At 41.0% G+C, this 20,588-nt stretch overlaps 3 protein-coding genes across 3 annotated transcripts; all 3 read left to right on the top strand.

Annotated features, from left to right (window-relative positions):
• The first annotated feature begins 6,236 nt into the window (after nt 1-6,236).
• Nucleotides 6,237-11,523, top strand: riok2 (RIO kinase 2 (yeast)). Its single transcript, XM_035639430.2, has 10 exons — nt 6,237-6,427; nt 7,662-7,800; nt 7,914-8,030; nt 8,797-8,972; nt 9,107-9,195; nt 9,308-9,499; nt 9,598-9,690; nt 10,039-10,455; nt 10,719-10,818; nt 11,012-11,523. Exons 1-10 carry the CDS (start codon nt 6,362-6,364, stop codon nt 11,171-11,173), a joined length of 1,551 nt encoding a protein of 516 aa, XP_035495323.2. The 5' UTR covers nt 6,237-6,361; the 3' UTR covers nt 11,174-11,523.
• Nucleotides 11,524-12,154: 631 nt separating this feature from the next.
• LOC118313721 (protein limb expression 1-like) lies at nt 12,155-17,008 on the top strand. Its single transcript, XM_035639433.2, has 7 exons — nt 12,155-12,373; nt 12,514-12,617; nt 13,181-13,386; nt 14,240-14,380; nt 14,480-14,575; nt 15,631-15,708; nt 15,823-17,008. Exons 2-7 carry the CDS (start codon nt 12,542-12,544, stop codon nt 16,255-16,257), a joined length of 1,032 nt encoding a protein of 343 aa, XP_035495326.2. The 5' UTR covers nt 12,155-12,373; nt 12,514-12,541; the 3' UTR covers nt 16,258-17,008.
• Nucleotides 17,009-17,529: 521 nt separating this feature from the next.
• LOC118313720 (dynein regulatory complex protein 10-like) lies at nt 17,530-20,319 on the top strand. Its single transcript, XM_035639431.2, has 5 exons — nt 17,530-17,679; nt 17,783-18,413; nt 18,597-18,803; nt 18,919-18,990; nt 19,498-20,319. Exons 2-5 carry the CDS (start codon nt 17,784-17,786, stop codon nt 19,804-19,806), a joined length of 1,218 nt encoding a protein of 405 aa, XP_035495324.2. The 5' UTR covers nt 17,530-17,679; nt 17,783; the 3' UTR covers nt 19,807-20,319.
• Nucleotides 20,320-20,588: the final 269 nt, after the last annotated feature.

Here is a 20,588-nt window from a genome sequence, read left to right as displayed (position 1 = left end):
CAAAATGTGTGATCCTTTCCTAAACCTAACCAAGTAGTGTCGTTGCCTTAACTTTACCAAACTGTAACAGAAAACGTAAGCTTTTCTTCCGTAAGGCTATCTGTCAGAAACCCCTTCGGGCAAACTTCTCCCTCCCAGCAGCGCTCAGACTGAATTATACATCACCTTGTGTGTACTTTGTTTAGACACAAACACACCGATACAAACTGCAAGTGCACACACATATGCACAAACTCAATAATAGATGTTTTTTTTGTTTTTTTTAAACATTGAGTTAAAACCGGGTGCGAACCTTGTATTTTCCATTCACAATGTGTTCATTACATACGGGTACATTTGTGTATACTGTGTATCTTTGTTCCACTGAACGGTGTGTAAAGTCTGATATGGGAACATCTAGTAACATTTTAATATGTGCAATTACACCTGCATGATGGTAGCAACACAAAATTAACTTAACATAACAACTAAATGCTTGTTTGTCTGTGGATAAACGTCTTACAGAACTAAACCACCCCCCCCCCCCCACATGTGTGTGTACCTGTGTCTTGAGCCGTATCAGATGGGCTTGGGGCAAGTTTTGCCTCCCCCTCCTCATATTTCTCCTCAGGCCCCTGGTTCACTATCTGCTTGTACCAGCACCTGAGAGCAGATTATTGTTTGAGAGACTTGCAGCAGAACAGGCAGAGTAAGTAGATCTCCTCTGCTCTAATCTAATCAAATTTGATGTTTCCAAACACACAGCAGCTGGCTAAAGGAACAGCGATGATACCCAAGCAACAAAGCCCACGCTTGTTGCCGGAGACTTACTTAAGCTTCTCCGATTCCTGCCTCAATTTGGCATTCTCTCCCTGAAGCTTAACGCTGACAAGAAAGCAATTTAACGGCCCAATACAGTGTGTGTGTGTGTGTGTGTGTGTGTGTGTGTGTGCGTATCTCTTTGTGGTGCAGACATCCTCTGTGGCCTGATGGGGGGCAAGTTCTTCATGATCCCACATTTACTCAGTGAAAACACAGCAAGGGAAATTTAAACACCTGCAGGCAGCACCAACACAAACAACCTTTCAAAGCGTAAATAGACAACCCTGTGACTTAAACTTGTCATTGTGATGTTACTGTAAAACGCATTGCACTGTGTAATGGCGAACGAAAGGCAACATCATCAACGCTTGAATGGGCCCACTCCAAGCCTGTCTTTCACCATGTTATTCTCTTGGCCACGGGACGTGGTTTTCGTAAAAAAAAAAAAAAAAAATACAACTCAAACTACAGCACAAAGAATTGCGTCACCCATTGTGTGACCAAAACAAAAAGGGGAATAGTGTTCGCCCGGTGTCTATTCCCAGTGATGGAAAAGGCAGACAGTGGAACAACCAAATTGACAAAAACAACTCAACCTCACAAGAGAAAAAGAATCTCGTTTAACAGCAGAACAGAAGCAGGTGGAGAAAGAGAGTGATGGAGATAAAACAAGATCAAACGTCGGTCGGGCATTGTTTTCTTTATACTAGATCAGTCAGTTACACAACCATTCTACTTATCAATACTACTGTACATTTAACTTGAGGTAAATCGTTCAAATCGTGAATTTTATAGTTGTTTTCGGCTTTGGACAGTATCCAGGTTGCTGGTATTCAGTTAGCCATGAATGCCAACGCTGCCATTAGTTAACGCTGAGAGCCAGGAAGTGTCAGTGTACATACTTCTTTCTTTTCCTCCATGAAGAGGTGTTGACAACTCCCTCAGGAGTTGTGGGGAGAAGTACCTGCGTCCTCACCGGCGTCTTGCTTCTGCAGTGTCTTTACGACAGCGGCCAAACAGTCATACCGCCTGGAACCACTCTGAAAATATTGCATCTTTATACAAAGATGCATTAAACATGTATACTATGTAGAAACAAACAACATATCAGCATTCATTTTACAATGAGCTTTCTGCTCAGAGTTAAGATTTCTCTGGTGTTTAAACTGTGTTTGATTATCTTTACATAAGTATATGATTGGGTTGTGTTAGTCTACCACTTCTTGGCTCTCGTACATTATTAAACCATGATAAGTAATTTCTTTTTTCATGTGGGGGAAGGGCTGCTAGCTTTGATGCGCTATGTGTACATCAAATGCGGAGATTACTTCAGTTCATTCGGTGCCGCAAAGGTCCTTTCATCACTTTGACCTATCCAGCTCTCGCTTTCATCTTACACTAACGATGGGCTTATTAATTTCTAATCAAAGGATCCTAATTCCCTGCAGGTCCATTGAGGATAATCCGGGGCCTCTCTACACAGAAATTGCACGGGGGTCATCGCATTTTAAACAATGCGTCTGAAAACCATGAGGACAACACATGAGTGCTCATGAAACAACCAGTCTCAGAATCACATGTGTTAGATTCTTTACAGGATTCACATTGAGGAAAAATAAACGTGGAAGAAAAAGATGAAATGTTCAGTGGCCTGAAAAAGAAGAGAGAGCTGCTTTGTGTGGAAGCCTGTCAAAAAGCTTCCTCATACACATCTGGAAAGAAGGTGCTATCTCACTCCCTGTGTGTGTGTGTGTGTGTGTGTGTGTGTGTGTGTGTGTGTGTGTGTGTGTGCGTGTGTGTGTGTGTGCGTGCGTGCGTGCATGCGTGTGTGTTTCCGCACGTGCCTGCAGGAATGGCCGTTCCGCCACGTTCCAGATAATTCCACTCCCAGGCGGGTCTACAGTCTCTACTTCAGGCCTAACTCTACTAACACACCATCGGTCACTCTGGTCTGTGCTTGTGTGCGGCAGACTCAGTGTGAAACAGACAACTGCGCCTGTCTGTCATAGGCTGTTTAAGAGAGAAAAAAATTCTGCCTCGAGACTTTCAATCTGCAGCTGCTGAGAGCCAGAGGAGCAGACCACACGTTTTATCAGTGAAAAACATATTCAGTGTATCAGTGCAATCAATCATATCTCTACAGACTTCCAACAAGACTCTTAACTGATATAACGCCATATAAAACTGGTCACGCTGTTCTAGCAGCAGAATGTTAACACCAGAATTCCTATGAGAAATTGAGTTATGGGGTGATATGATAATCTAATCAAAATCAGAGTTGGTCTATTATTACTCATGTCCAATCATGTTAGTGTTAACACATGCTCACGTTTGCTTTCAACAGGAAATGAGAGAGAAAATAGTAGAAAAATGAAGATGAGGTGAATAGGAAAAGTTGTGTATAGTCATAGAGCCAGAAATTGGACTACACATGTAAGCCAAAACTATGACTCGCTTGATAAGTAGCTTATTAAAAGTTTTATATATATCTGCAGAGTGGAGAGTTTTCATTCATCCCATATATCAAAGGGCTGTTTGTTAGATTGCTTTTATTTATTATAAAGTTAAATTATTAAATTGTATTGTCATGTATGAGAATCAATGAGATTATTCTCAACCGGTTCTCCACTGAATAACATCTATGGCATTTATGTGGTGATGACCAACATGGTGAAATAGCAAAGACATGGATTCAGTTAACAATGTGCAGCAATGTGGAGTAACAATGTTACTCCCAGCCTGTAATCAAAGGCCGGAACCTGTTAGAAACACAGCGTCTGCTTAATATCGCAAAAACACTTCAGTTCAAACAAAGGGCCAGGTGCACATATGCACAGAAGGAAAATGATTCAGTTTCAGTACTTGACTTAAACAACAATGTTCCATTGGACAAAAGACATCTGCTCAACATCTTCAATACTCCACCTGTGTCACAGTGCCATCTAGCATTTAAATGTTGAATTACATATACAGGGCTTCATGTTTACCTAAAGAATGAGTAGTTAGTAAGGTTTTGAATCTTCAGTTTATGCTTTGTTAGAAGTATGCCCCTCCAACTCCATCATCATTTTTCAGCCTAGTTTCTTGTATGCCACTGCAGCACATTGTAATATTTCATTGTATTTTTGTATTCTACTTGAGTATTTAGTAGTGCATAGAAATAATATATATTTTACACGCTACAGTGACACAAGTTAATAGACAGGAGAACTGGGTGGTCATAAGCGCAGAAACATCCATGACACAGTGCAGAGGGTTTGAATGGCTGGACAAACACACAGAGAGCTCATTTTCTTACTCCTGCTCAGTCTTCATTTGTCCATGAGTCTGTCAGGTAATGAACTACTAATGTTCTGGAATGAATGAATTACTAGTAAAGGAGCCAATTAATTTTTACAGTAACATCACGCAGTAAAACACCTCTGCTTTATTTGTAGAATATGTAGGTATATGTGAACACACAGCATGTGCCTGGGCTCTCTTTGGACACAGGCACTTGCTGAACCGCACAATGTTAAATAAACCAGCAGAGGAATTTCACTGAGTCAACACAGCCTGTGTCGAGAGCTGTGTGCACGCATGTGTGTGTGTGTGTGTGTGTGTGTGTGTGTGTGTGTGTGTGTGTGTGTGTCTGTGTGATGGTACCAGGGCCATGTCCAGGGCAATGTCAGGGAAATCCGAAAACATAAACATGCACACTGTTTATAACCTACCTGCCCATGGAATGCACAGAATCCAGCTGCTATGGCAACAGAATCCAATCTCAGTTTAACACTTTCACCGTCTTTCTCTCTCTCTCTCTCTCTCCCACGCATGCACACACGAGCACACACACAAACACACACAAACGCACGCCTGACCTTCAAATTCCACCGGGATGATGCAGTTTTTCCTGAAGCATCACTTCAGATAGATTTCTCCCCTCTTAACGATGCAGAGGGGTAATCTTTATTGTCCCTGTGGGGAAACTTGTTTGGGACTCATAGCAGTGATCGGTTATGATTACAAGGCACAATAAAATGACACAAATTTCAATTGAGCAACCAACCATCAAATTAATTATACAATCTGACACATTTACATAATAAATAGCGTCATTCAACATATTCAAACATTCACAGCAAACCATTTGCACAGCAGCCATAACCTATTAAGAGGAAAAGGACAGGTGTTACAAATAACATTTATGATGGTGAAATGGAATAATTGATGGAGTGAATGCTGATTCATGAAGAGGAAAACCGTCTTAAGGTACGCTACACAGATCAACAGGTTCACAGTGTTTGGCGTCCCAAGACAGTCTGCCCATCTCCGGTCTCTGTAGGGCATTTAGCTTTGAGTAATGTCGTCCTCTCCCCGCGACTATTACACCTCGAGAGAGACTTCAGCTCCTCCCTGATTGTTTCGGCTTGCCAAAGATAAGATGGCCTTGCTTGGTGCCTGAGAAGAATCATCTTAAGAGATTCTCAGGGAGGATAGACAAAAATTCCACGACAGATGGCTCTGTCACACTGAAGGGGACACTTCATAGGTCCTGGCAAGTCAGTTTGACAAGTGTGGTGGAAACTCCTGTAATAAACTCTCACAAACGAGATTGTCTTTCTGAGTTTAATTGCAGGTCGATGATCACAGTCATCAACACTGTCTCAGTTTATCTGTGAACCCTGAACCTAACATATCTAACATTGTGGTGTGGCCACACAGATGTTGACAACTATAATCATCACCTCTGATCAGAGAGTCTTGCTTGCTTGCGGTCGTGGCCGATGTGTTCCAAGATGACATTGCACACCTGCTATTTGGGTACACTGCCTGCTTCATGAGTATGTAAAAAAGGAAGAAAAATATAAAGAAATATCGCAAAACCCTTTGCAGCCTTAATTACATATATTAATTTATCTTTTACATTTAATATTACAGTATCACATTATGGTTGCTCTTTAGCTTTGAGCAGTCTCTATGTCATTTTATGTTTCTTTAAGTAAATAATTGGGCAGGACTGGGACCGAGCTGGTCCATATTATTCTTCCATCAGTGGTAAGATAAAATTTTGACCCCGACATGTGTCTCGGTTCCATACTACACAGTGAATGTGTCCTAATCAACTGTACAAAAAAAATTACAGTAGTTTGTTACATTACGCATAGATATTCAGAGAAACACGTGTTATAAGTTTAATACCCTGTTTGTTATTAGATTTAGAAATCAGTTTTATACATTGTTCAACATCTTTAAAGAAAATATACAAATTGGGTTTGTTATTACTAAATGTATATTTATGAAATAAAAAATACGAAAAGGCTTAATATATATATATGTTTTTTATTTTATTTTTTTAATAAGGAAAATAAATCATATATTATTTTCTCCCGCAGTGAAAAAAATCTCCAGGTACCACGTGTTGGAACGTCGAGATGACGTCACACGTTAGTCCGAACTGACGTACCATCCGTTCGTTGGACTTCCGCCTCGCACGTGTGTTTACTGAAAATGTGGAGCAACTAAGAGAAAGACATATTACTCTTCGCGGTCCGTACACGCTTATCTGTGCGTGTGAAACATGGGGAAGCTGAACGTCGTCGTGTTGAGGTACTTGTCTCGAGATGACTTCCGAGTCCTCACCGCGGTAAGTAGCGAGTTGCTAACTGAAGTTAGCCGAGATAGCCTGTGCTATGCTAGCTGTGGCATGTAACAGTCAATCCTGCATGTTCGACACATCAACAAACTCCGAGCTCACGAGAGGGCACTCGGAGGAGATGTTAATTTACTAAATATAAGTTAACTATTCATAATATGTCTTTTAATATGTGCTGACATGTTGATTACTAACAACAGCCACTGGGTAATCCTGCATCATATTCCTTATGGAGACATGATGGCCCAGCAGGGACCAGCAGTGGAAACCATCCTGCGATGGTTCACACTATTTCAGATCTGTCTTAACGTAAACAGGTTTGTTTATTTATAAGGGGTTTTATTTGCAGTAATTATTCCTCATGTCCACATTGCCCCTGAATGTTTCCATTCTTAGAGGAATTTAAATGTTGATGATCGGGGACAAAATCCACAGTAGAGCTGATCAAGTAATCAGCAAGTCAATACATGGAATCGATGCGGCAACTGTACATATATAATCAACCGGTTTTTGAATATTCGAAATAAGCAAACTCTCGTGTTTCAGGTTATCAAATGTGAATTTGTCTTTTTCCTGTAGTCTGATTGTTCGGTTTTGTACTGTTGGTCAGACTAAAGTAGTAGTAGACCAAACAACGTATCACATGACTGACAAGTGTATTGATCAGAAAAATACTTGTTAGCTACAACTCCAATCGCCACTCTCTGTTTGAAAAAAATGTATAATTTCATTACTCTGTTGTTAATATGAAGCTTAAATTAACCAAGTTGATATCTTCCAAAGTTACTGTGTTTTAATGCAACATTCCCTTTTTGGGTTTCCTCGCTGAGCACCCTAGTAACACAAAGAAGGGAATTTGTAACAAAGCGACAAACTGAATTCTTGCACAGAAAGTTCCTCATCATTTCCATTTTGAATTGTGTTAGCAAGCAACAACTTCAGGGCCGGTATAAACAAGAGGAAGAATTGAACCAACTGATTCTGTGTTTAATCATCAGAATCAGAATCATGTTAATTGCCAAGTAGGTTTTCACATATTAGGAAATTTGTTTTGGTGCACAACAAATATAAATAAATACATATGGGCGTTTAAGTATTGTTGTAAAATGCCTCTGCAATATAATATCTTCTTATTATTATGACCAAATCCCTGACCAGGCTCATTTCATGTCAGTTTATCTGTCTTGATCATCTTCTGTTTTGTCCTGGGAATTTCCCCACACAGGTTGAGATGGGGATGAAGAACCATGAGATTGTTCCAGTGAGTCTCTTGTCATCCATCGCCAGCCTCAAACACGGCGGCTGCAACAAGATTCTTCGAGAGCTGGTCAAGCACAAACTCGTAGTCTATGAGCGCTCAAAGAGTAAGACGACGCACAGCAGTACTATCTTTATCCCACAAGGACAGATAGAGATGATGCATGTAGGTTATTTTTGTAATGTGGTGTTTGTGTGTGAATATATATGTTGATTTCAGCTGTGCAGGGCTACAGGTTGAACAACGGAGGCTATGACTACCTTGCCCTGAAGACTTTGTCCTCCAGAGAAGTGCTCATTTCAGTTGGCAACCAGATGGGAGTGGGCAAAGAGTCTGGTAAGAAAACAATCTAAAGAATGTTTAAATATTCTTGTATATTTCCACAAAATAAACTTTTGTTTGACTGAAGTTATTTGGTCAAAATCGTTGATATGACACAAATCCCTTTTATTGATATATTCGATATATGTTATACTTTCCTTGTCAACTCAAGTGTTTATTTATTGAACATTGATACATAGTCAGTTATGGATGTAGAAATAAAGGCCTGGTCCCTCACATAAACAGACAATGAGGGAAAGGAAAATGGCAGAGTAAGATTCAATTATTTTCTCTCATTCTGTAGTGTCTGGATGGAGCATGCAGGTGGCAGCACATGCCGATATTTCCGCTGGAAGCAGCTTTTCGTTTACTGTCATCAACACGGCAACTCACTCACTTAGAATTTTCCAGAGTTTTTTCTGCTGTATTCTCATACAGGCTCACTCAGACATTTTCCAGAAATTTCACTTGGGGGCTAGCAGGAAAAGTTCCCAAAAATGTCTGGAGCAACATTTATGGACCCATGCGTTCTCAAATATTGCCCCTCTGGAGAAGTTCAGGAAAATTTCCAGAGTCTGAAAGTAGCTTAACTCATAAAATAAAAAAGGCAACTGATTATAACTGAATATAGAGAAATTAAATGGAACAAGAAATATGTTTTAGGGATTTTCAAGATGTTTAAATGAGAATATGATGTCAGGTTTCTAAGCTTCATTGTCAAGGTCAATCTCTCATTGGCTCATGTTCATACAAAACTTTTCATTGTGTTTGCCTCCTGTAGACATATATATTGTGGCAAGTCCAAACGGGGAGCAGTATGCGCTGAAGCTTCACCGATTGGGTCGTACGTCCTTCAGGAACCTGAAGAACAAGAGGGATTACCACAAACACAGGAAGAACATGTCCTGGCTTTACCTCTCTCGCCTCTCAGCCATGAAGGAGTTTGCCTACATGAAGGTAATGTAACAAAATCAGATAACCATTGTCAGTCATGTGGAATAGAAAGTGTCACCAACCATTTCATAAGAAGTGTAGTAGAAATTAAGATTTGCATGGTGCATTATTTTTAAAGCTGTCTCCTAATGTTTCAGGCATTGTATGATCGAGGCTTTCCCGTTCCCAAACCTGTGGACTACAACAGACACGCCGTAGTGATGGAGCTCATCAATGGATTTCCACTGTATAATAAACAAGCTATTCTGCTTTTTTTGCTTTAAAATATTACACGATACACTCTTTGCACTCTCTGCTCCTTATATAATTTGTCTGTATTGTTTCTCTCTCTCTTTCAGGTGCCAGATACACAAGCTACAGGATCCACCTGCCCTGTACAATGAGTTCATGGAGCTCATCGTCAAACTGGCCAATCATGGCCTGATTCATGGAGACTTCAACGAGTTCAACCTCATGTTGGATGACCAGGACCACATAACTATGATCGACTTCCCCCAGATGGTGTCCACATCACATGCTAATGCTGAGTGGTTGGTGCCTCTGCCATAACGTTGAAATTCAATGGTTGAAAATGGTGTGACTGAACAAAAGATGTAAATGTTGTTCACTTCTCGTCCTTTGTTTCTAGGTATTTTGACCGAGATGTGAAATGTATCAGAGATTTCTTTGCAAAAAGGTACAATTACGAGAGCGAGCTCTTTCCAACCTTCAAAGATATCAGGTAACTCCTATTATTTTTCTGCTGCAATAAAACAGTAACACACACACACAAATTGTCCTGGATATGCAGAAAAATGTTAAATGTACTTTTGAGTGTGAAAGAAATAGAATTGCTTTCCCCTAGTTTGCATTGTTTCATTAGGTTAAACGATTCAATTTTATGAATGTGTTTTTATATTTTTGTTTATTATATCTGAGACAGGCTGCTCTCAGCAACAAAACTAATTCTGCAGAATTTCTGAAGTATGATTTCACAAGACAAGTCATTTTGCATTTTAATTGTTTGTTTTGGGGTGAGATTTAATTTATTCAATGCTTTTTTCTTGTTGCGTAATCACTTTTCCTACAGGCGGTCTTGTTCTCTTGACGTTGAAGTCTCAGCTAGCGGCTTCACCAAAGATATGGAGAGAGATGGTTCATTGCTACACCCAGCTGGACCTGAGGAGGAGGAGGAGGAGGATGATGATTATGAAGAGGGAACAGACGATGAAGAAGAAGAACGAGAGGAGAGTGTCGACTTGGAGGAATATAAACACGCAATGCTGGAACTAGAGGGTCTGAAAGTAAGCGACACACATGCAGAAGGACAAAACGAGGACGAAGAGGTTGAAAAGGGGGAAGAACAGACAGAGACTGAAATGGCACCTGCTGTTGTACGTGATGAAAAAGCAGAGAACGACTTGGAGGAAGAGTTGAAGGAGAAGGAGGATGAATTTCCAGAGCTTACAGACCTTTCCGCCTCCAACAAAGAGTTTATACCCTTCAGGTAATGAAAGGTTAACACAACACAAACGCCAAAATAAAGTACATTTGACAGGATGATGATGAATACTCGTGCAGCTGTGGTACGCAACCAAACAATGAATTTTAGGTCTACGTGGTAATAGGAGAGTTTGATAGCTCGAGAAATGGTCAATACATTTCATCAACACAGACATTTGATAATAATATTCTATAATTTGTGTCAGTTCTAATTACTTATTGTGGCTTGATAGCAATACTTTTCTTTCTGTGTGGTTTCTCCTGCAGAGATTCTGACAGTCTTCTGCACATGGCAGAACACAGGAGGAGGCGGATGGACAGTGAGGCCACAATGGGCAGCATTGGGAGCTGCTCTACCATACCACCAGTAAGTAAACACAGATACACACAGCTGTCTCCAGATGAAGTGTTTTATACAAGGAGTGAGGGACACAATTACAGTACTCTTTCGATCTCGTATGGCAGTGGATATCTACATGGTGTTGTGTCCGCCTCGCAGAGACGCAGTCCAAACATTTCTTTGTGGTAACCTGCTGTCGTTGTTATTGTGTGTACTGCAGGAGGTGGTTCGTGAGAAGGTACGCAAGCAGCTCACCAAACAGCAGAAGGCGGCACATAGGAGACGACTGCAGAAGGGAGAGGCCAACTTAGTGACCCAATCCAGGAGGGAGAACCAAAATAACATCAAGTCTAGTTTGGAGGGCGCCTCCTTCTGGGGATAAATGAGACTGCACTAATGGACAGATAGAATTCATGTAAACACGCTGGTTATCATGCATGCTTCATGGTTCCTCTGTTGCTTTGTCTAAAGAGTTTCAAACCCTTGATGGTTGAGGGTAAAACTCAACAAGACGTTTACAACAGCTCAGCTGTTCTATACTGCTATGGAAAAATCTGAGAGAAGAGTGACAGAAGTGAAAGTTTCTGGGATTTCTCCAGTCGGCTGTCCTCAATGTCAAGTATGAGGAGGGGATAATTTTCTATTAGAGCTGGACTGTCATACTTTACACACAGTCTAATGTCAAAATAATGAATCCTTTTGATCAACAATTAAACAATGTATGTGTTATAACTGAGGTGTCTTTTCTCTGTCCAAAATCATGAAACTGGCTTCAATAGGAAAACGACTTGCTGCTCAAGTTTTGGGTTTTAAAAAAAAAAGAACAGACAAACAAAGTAACTTAAAAACCATTATCAAGGTCTCAAATTAATTTTGCTAGCACCACCCACCCAGAGACTGATAACATCCCTGGTAACATCCATGTTTCACAACACACCAATACATTTTAAAATGAAAAATTGCAAGGAAAAGAGACAGGTGTATTTTAGCAGAGGGTGAGACATGTAAAAGATGACAGAGTAGAGAACTTGGGAGCTAAAGAAACTTCTTTCTCGGTATTTGGTTCATTTATGTGCAAGAGGCTTTCAGGGAGGGAGCGAGAGAATTCAGACCTGAACAATAGCCATTCATATGGAAGAGGTTGAATGGAGCTCAGACCCTGGGCTCAGTGCGCCCAAATTAGTGTGTGAAGTCAGAAGGATCCCACCCCCACACATTTAAAACCCTACATGTTGGGTCAAAATAGTTCCCGTGGTCCTGGATACGAGCGTGTAAAAGAAGCAGCTAGTAAAAACAGTTTACGTGTCCCTCAGGATGGTACGTTGTGTTGTCTGTCGTACAACTTGGTAACTTTCTGCAGGTCTTCAACTCTGTTCAGGGATTAGCCAGCTGCAAGGCCCGAGGGGAGGGGCGCAGCATTCCTGCTCTGCACCTCTGTGTGTGTGTGTGTGTGTGTGTGTGTGTGTGTGTATAAAGAGTGAGGGGCCCTCTGAGCTAATTGGCTCAAAGGGTGACAAAGGTGGTCTGCTTCAAAAGAGATCCTGGTGAGATGTTCACACAGGAGAGGAGGAGTGGAGAAAGGGTGAGTGGAGGGGCTTTCAGATTTTGAGTTTATTTCTTAGCATGTTCCCATTTGATGTCGATGGTGGTTGGTCGATGGTGGTAATTGTTGTTTTGATGTGGACCATTCTGGTGAGGCACCTGGGACTGACTGTGTTTCAGGCGGCCGTGGAAGTTCACGTGAAAGAGGATGAGTAAACTGAAAGTTGAGGAGAGAATCATGTCGTACCTGTCGCTGAATGAGACCGACACCAGCCCCAAAGACTGTGAGTAACCGAGAAATGACACATTTAATGTTAGATTCACGTCTTTCTGTTTTTCTGTCTTTCTGTTTTAAATATCCAAATCATGCTGTTACGACTTAAAGCTTTGTTTACCACTGATCTGATTATGGTGCGTTAAAATATTCCTTTTTTTAAATGTATTGTTTTCTCATTAACATTTCACGTAAAGTACAATGGCTCCAACAAGTGTCAGGCAACGTATTCCTGCTGCCATAATCTGCACTGCAGTCTTGCACACTGGAAAGGACACAAGAAAATCCTTAAAAACCTATTTCAGAGCCAGAAAAAGCTTAAAGGGTTAAAAAAAATGTGGATTTGTTAAGGGTTTGAGGGTGTTTCCCTGCAGTTCCTGATTCTACCTAAATGAACGTTACCTGGAAAACTTAACAGATGTACACATTATCTTACAACTTACATCTTAAATGTAACCCAGCAGAGTTATCAGACTGAGTCCTTAAAAAAATGCATGAACTTATACCCCATCGGTTCACTTTCTGTTGAGGTCAGCACTTTCAGACTGCTTTTTGACGTCCACCTGTGTGCAGTGAACGTGGTGGCCATGCTCCATAACTTCTGGGAGCAGAAGCAGACGAGTCAGTCAAGCGGGTCGTCCAGTGAATCGGATGCTTCTGGTGGGGACGCAGCCGCCCAGGCAGAGAGCTTGATGTTGTATGAGTCTGCGCCCTCCCCTGGTCCCCCGTACGTCTGCTATGTCACCCTCCCTGGAGGAAGCTGCTTTGGGAACTATAAGGTGTGTTTGTCATCATCAGTGCTGTCTAGCAATATCTGCAGATGGTACTTAATGTAACATGGCCGTACTGCCTTAAGAACCCAGAACAGACAGCAGTTATCCACTAACATGTTGCGAGTACACATAAGTGACCAAAAATAAAGTAAAAGTCAGATATTTTATGATAGCTGATGCAGTTAATGTTCCTGTCCTGCATATATCCTAAAAATAGAAAAACAGAGAGGATTGAAAATGTAATTTTAATTAGTCACCAGTGCAATTCATTCACTGTAAATAACTAGTATTGTTATGTTTCAAATGAATTAGTTATTTAAAGTCATATTACCAATCTCCAACTGGTCCTCAATGTAGCACAATGTGAACAGTCGTCAAAATCACATTTTTCTTACAAATTGTTATTTTTCTGGGGGAAAAAAATTCTTTGAATTTGTATCACATCCGCTTTCGCATTCAGGGGAACAGTAGGTGCTTACATGCAACACTTGACGGCCGTTTGGTGGGAGGAAACACACAGTCACACACACTTTTAAGGTTGTTTTAAATTGATGCTGCTCAGTTTAAATCCCATGATGCCTCTCAATGAGTTCATTGTGACCCAGACAGCAGCCCCCAGCTCAGAGCAGGCATGTGATTGGGTATCTGTGAAAGCTTCTAATGTCCTGAACTCATTGGTTTCAGTTCTGATCCCATGATTAGCTGTAGTGAAGTGTAAAATCATCATAATGCAAGAGTGTGCACCCATTTAGGCCTGAAATTTCTGTTTGAAGTGTCGACGTTTCACATTTTTTCCCCCTCATCTAGCTCCCTTCTACAAATTGTAACCGGTTCATTTTCCTCATCTCCTCGTCCTCAGGTGTGTGACACTCAGGCAGAAGCTCGGAGGGATGCAGCCCGCGTGGCTCTGATGAACTCTCTTGTGAACGAGCTGCCGTGTCGACGCATCAACCCTCAGTTCATCACTCAGAGTTTGGAGCAGGCGGCCACACACAGTGCTGTGAGTGTGAGACTGTGCCAACACACACTGTTACACTTAACTACAAGGCCAAATGTAGAGACGACTAACATGTTGACCTATACTGTTGTCTCTGTGAAGGTCTCTATAGAAGATGCGTGTGATTCAAGCACCAGTATAGGAACCTACAGTTTGCTTCTCCAATCCTACACAGGAAGGACGATGCTGGAGTTTCAAGTAAAAGTTTAAACCAAATATTATTTTACGAACTCTCTTTTCCTAGGTAGCTATATGCTCATTAATCATCTGGGGCTGTGTGGGAATCGTGGCCAAAGTTTTACTTAATTCGAAGCATAGAAGATTTGTGGATGGCTTCTTTGCAGTAAGGGATGGATCTTAAATAGTTCATTCATAATTGGACTCCAAATTAAAGCATTTTCATTGGACATAATTGGTAATTATTAAGCCAAACATGACAAAACTCCCAACCACTGGGTGGTAATTCCTGCATACATTATCATTTCACCCCTACTCTGTTTAAGCCTTTTTATTCCCATCCCACCTCACGCTCAGAAAGACCCTGGCAGGAAGTCGTGGTATGAAACACCCAATATTTCTGCCTTTGTGTAAATAAGCATGTGTGCAGACAGAGGGTTGTTAGTAGGGGGAAATGGTTTCATTATTGTTCCATGGCATGACTCATAGAGATGGAGAGCTTCCAAGTAATACACATACCTCCATATATGCACAAATGTACATACACTCTGACACTGACATTTAGTCACACATGTAGAAACCTGCACACACACCATCAAACATTAGGATTGCAGCTTTCAGTGTTTTCTATAATTTATATGTACAGTCAGTGCAGTAGGGAGCAAACAGTTTGGTTGTCAAGAAGACTCACAAACAAAAGCATAAGGGAGATGCACAGTTGGAAACAGAGTAAACAGGCAGTACACTATGGACTTCAACCAGACATGTAACGTGTCACATGTTCCATCTGTGGCTCATTAGGCCAGTTATTTCAGTTAATGTATAGACTCTCTCTGTTCAACACAGCTGTTAAACCTGGCGGTGTTTTATAAATCAGGATGTAACCTACCTTGTGCATGCAGGTTTACAATATCTTTTCAAACTCGTCATCCACAGTTTAGGTGTGAGTTCATGGGTTGTATTCGTCAGATGGGTGTAGGATATTTGGGTTTGTTATTCGTGCCATTACCCAATGAGTGGCTCAAGACTTTGTCCCCTTCTCAGCCACTTTCTCCCGACCCCCTTTGCCAATGCAGGAGATGATGACAGTTTTCCAGTTGTTGCACTGGAACGGGACACTGAAAGCACTGAGGGAAAGGCGGTGCTCTCGACAGGTAAAGGTCTTGCCAAGAACATATCTCATTCCTGGTTATAGCAAATGTTGATAAAACGTCAGCATCTCTGCCCCTATTTAACGATGATCGCATATTTTCTCTCCTCTCACTCAGAGCGTGATTGCCTATTACTCGCAGCGAGGTCTTGATGAGTACATGTGCAGCAGCATGGCTCTGGATTGGCTCGGACGGGAGCAGAGGTCACCGGGGCGGCTGGGGGAGGAGCTGCAGGTGGCGCAGAGGGAGCTGGTGTTGGCCCGGCGCCAAGGCATAGAGCTACGCTTCTTCAAGGAAAAGATCGAGATCCTCAGCTTGGCTCTCAGTCAGGCATATGTTCACCACACATCTGAAGCCTCGAGTCACACGTTTGAGCATGAACAACTTCCATTGCAGACATTATACGGCCTGAAAACAGAAGTCCGGACAACACCGTCCTGCAGTCCATCACTGAGCCCTCATCAAAACACGAAGCAAACAGTCTGTCAGACCTCCAACAGTCCGTCACTGTGCTCACAGCAGACTTATGGGCCTTTACTCAACTGGAAATAGACCGGAGCAGGAGGAAGAGTATGGATGCTAAAAGCTGTCATATGACTGAATGAGCTAAAAGTTGGCCCTTTGAGATGTGACATATGTTTGGGAACACAGAACATATCAAGCATGGACAGGGTCTTCAGGTTTTCTGAGTTCGGAGATAACGACAGCTGCAAATACTGTGATTATTAGTGTATAAATAATGTTATAACCTTATTAACACTTTTATGAATATAAGAATATAGTGTTAACGATGCTTATGATGTATTTTTAACTTTAACAACAAGAAATACAGCAAAGGGTGTAGGTAGGAAATGTAGTTATAGTGTCCATTTTTGTATTTAGAGCAACTGTCATCTCTCTGAGACCTATGAAATATAATGTCACTTGTAACTTAAAGTACAGGAATCTTAAAATGATTTATAATAATTACCCAACTGTACAACTTACTAGCAACTCAGGGCTTTGTCTCAGTCCTCCTGTCTTCCTTCCTCTCTTCCATGTCATTTTTGGCGTGTGGATTTCCTTAGTGGATACTGACTGACTGTGTGACATGTTGGTTGGATGTTATGAGATTGAGTCTGTCAAGAGTGTCAGACACATTTATTGGAAAATGTCAGAGAGCAGCTGGGTATAAATGTATGTGCCAAGGAGATTAGAGGAGAGTGTGGCAGAGGACTGCATGGTCAACTGCAACTGCAGCTGTAATTATAGGTTTGAGCACTTATTGTATTCTTTGTGATAAAATCGATCCAAGTCAAGAGCATTCAATTGTTTTAAGTCTGATTAAGGACAAGAAGTGAATGCATCGTGAAGGGGAAATTGTGCTTCTTTCTACTCTAGATTACATGTTTGAGAAATAATGTATATTGAATTTGGATTTGTGAAATACCTTTCTTCAATGAATGCCTTAGTTTCTAATAAGGCACCATTTATAAAGGGTTTATAGGTTAAAAAAATGAATAGCTTTATTAATGCTTCATAAATCACTTACTAACATAATTTTAAAAATGACAACTTTGTGGTTGCCAGATTGTGGAAATACCCCCTCCAGCACAGCACCCTGCTTGTCTTTTGAGCTCTTTGAAACACACATTTCAAGTAATGCGATGCAGACAGGGCCTGCTGGTTTCAGGCTCGGGTTCACCGAATGGACCAGTTCTCTGTCAATCAGGCTAAAGCTGGAAATACACTCGACACATCAGTCATTGCGTGTCACTCCAAATAAATCAACGATGATTCAGACAAAAGGGTGGCCGAACAAAGGTAAGGAAATCAAGAAGTGTGAAATGATCAAAGGTAAGGAAATCCGGAAGGATGTCAAGATCAAAGGTGTGAGATAGGCCATATAAGAACTTGCCCTTACATATGGATAGATATGTAAGGGCAATTCATACTATATAGAAACAAAAGTAGCTACAAGCAAAGAAACAAGAGGTAAGTGGATAATATTATAACCAAATGTAGAGAATAAAGACACTGTATTTTCATATATAACATACACAGCTTTAAAAGCATTATTGAATATGTCTGTTTGCAGTATGTCTGCGAAGAATGCACCAATGCTGGCAACGACAAAGTCAAAGACCCAACCGGAAGATGCTCTAAAGAGCCATGACCTGTCAGAGAATAGGCAGCTATCTGTTGAGGCCCAGCGCATCTCAAGGATATTGGAAAACTGCATCAATCAATTAGAGATCGCAGCAACTCTGCCTGCCATCCTCCGCTTAATCAGTGATTCTAGTGTTGTGGACGAGGAGTTGATGAGGGCACTTCGAAAGCTTCAACTACTAGAGAAAAGACTGGAGAGAAAGACACTAAGAAGTCTCAAGGGAGAAGATGGAGAAGCAAGGAAGAGAGTAAAGACACCGCTTGAAAAGGACATCAAGGACTCGGACAGGGATCTGCTCAGGCTCCTCCGGTCACATCTGGATGCCATTTCTGGTTTGAGGGAAGAGCAAGGTATGGAAGTAGGCGAGAGTGAGTGTGAACTAATTATGGTGCTTAAGATGTTTCACAGCCATATGGTAGACATGTTGCAGACCAGTCTAGATGAGGATCTACAGCGGGTCCTCTCCAAGCCGCTGTCTTCCCCCCCTGCACAGGATCTGGAGCACATCACTCTACTGAGGGAAGAAGTAGCTACAGCTGTGAAGCAAGTCGATGCAAAGGTCAGGCATGAACTGGATGTTGGAGAAGCCTTGACTTATGAGATTGTAGTCAACTACATGTGTAATTTGCATATATAGATGCCGCAAGAGAATTTAAAACAAGAACATTATCAAATACATTATATTATCTGCTCTCAAAAGTTTCCCTGTCTCACCTGTCCTCTATTTTTGCTTGTATCAAAGATTTCTCAGAAAAAAATTCAGATCAAAAATTTGCAGGAGTCTCTGGAAGAGAACAACAAACAAATAGCGGGTTTGTCACTCGCTCAAAAGTGCCCGCCACAAATATCAAAGAAACAGGCCAGTATGCAGCAGGAAATGGGTCAACTGAACATTCAGCTCAATAATTTGATGCTTGAGAACAGGCGGGCAGAGAGAACACTCCGAAAGGTCAGTTTAGTTTATAGAACATTTCACAGTTAATGATTCGTATTTAAGTGGCAGTCACATATTTAGTTTTCATTAAAATCAATTCCAGCCAATGCTGTTTTTTCTTCCTTGGCAGGAAAATGAAAAGGTGGAGACAGAAATTGAATACCTGCTCCAAAACTTTGACAGTGAAATGGAAGAAAAGCAGGTACAAACTCAGGCACCACAAAGTGTCCAAAGTGTGTATAGTTTTAGTGTGGATTCTAGTTCATGTGCTTGTTGACATTGCTTTAACTTGACAGTGTTTTCTTGACCTCAGATATTTTTAGTTTCACAAGACATCTTAACACATGATCCATTTATTTGCATTTTCCACAGCCTTCAGCCACATGTAGACTTCTGATGGAGTGTGGTTCTAGTTTTTTAAAAAAACAGGACTGAAGCATTCACACTTGAACAACACCGTACAACAAATTTCGTTCTAGTTTTAGCAAACCATGACTAGATGGATTTTTCCTTTCAGGATGTTCAATATCTGTGAAAGTTTAAATGGGCATGTCTATGTTTCGTAACACTCATTTTCTTTGATCAGAATTCTGATCTAACTCATTCTGTCATCATTTTTCTTTGCTATCCATCACAATCCATCACCATGTTCCTCTTTTCCATCCTTACACCCCTTTAACGCCATGTCTCCCACCATCACCTCTGACAGGCCGACCTGGAGCTGAACCAAACGGAATATGAACGTTTGGAGGAGGAGTCACGGGGGCTGGAGAAACCCTTTTCTGTCCTAGAGGTGGATTACAACCAGATCATGGAGAGGCGTCGGCTGGCAGAGGAGAAGAGACAGATGGAGATGAAGGAGCTGGAGTTGAAGATCAAAGCTGCAATTCTCGCCCAAGCTTGGTGGAGAGGCTACAGTACTCGCAAGGCCCTAAAGAACAAGTCCCTAACGAACAAGGCCTCAAAGAACAAGGACAAAGGTGCGAAAGTCAAAAAAGGCAAAGGCAAGAAGAAATAACCACAGACTAGTCTCATCAGCCTGGTGCTACACTGGCAAACTCTCTACCTGCACAGCATGAATATTTTGGATGCTTCATTTAGAAAAGCCTGTTGAACTGATTTCATTATAGCTCAGATTCAGTGTGCTTGTCATCTTGTTTTTCGGTAAAGTTTCGTATGTTTTAAACTAGTATTTGAATGAAATGTCCCACTATAAACATGCTCTGTTTTGAATTATTTTTGTGTATTATATGTTTTTTTAGACAAAAAACATTCTGAAAAAAGAAAAATGCTTAATGTTTGCTCAACATTTATAATTGCCATATCATTACCAACACAGTTTATTTAGATAGGCATAATGATGCAGTAGAGGCTTTATTCAAACAGCAGAGTACTATAAACAATTCACACTTATGTCTGTACTATCTTAAGTTTGGCAAGACTATCAGCAGCTAGTAAAACTGTTTCTATAAGAATATACATAATAAGTCGTGTAAATAAACTTAACAATCGATTAAAAAGTTGTATTTTTGTCCAGATGTCCTGCTGTCTTTTTCAATAAGTGGTCTAACAGTCCATTGGAGATGTATCACTAATGGATTAAAGCTAATAAGACAAACAAAATAAAATGGCTACCCGAGTTTGTACTACTTGATGACTTCAACCGATGTATCAAATATTTCATTAATTTATTAATTGCCAGTTTAACAAGTCTTTAAAGTATCGTAACAATATTATGTACGATCTGAGCCTTTTCAGGAAACGGCGCCCGGTTTGGCCTCACCGGCTTTCCGTTGAGAG

This window comes from Scophthalmus maximus, chromosome 19 (assembly GCF_022379125.1).
Source record: "Scophthalmus maximus strain ysfricsl-2021 chromosome 19, ASM2237912v1, whole genome shotgun sequence".
In the NCBI taxonomy this organism is placed as follows: Eukaryota; Metazoa; Chordata; class Actinopteri; order Pleuronectiformes; family Scophthalmidae; genus Scophthalmus; species Scophthalmus maximus.
Note: the sequence above shows the minus strand (reverse complement) of the source record. Positions and strands in the feature narration are given on the sequence as shown.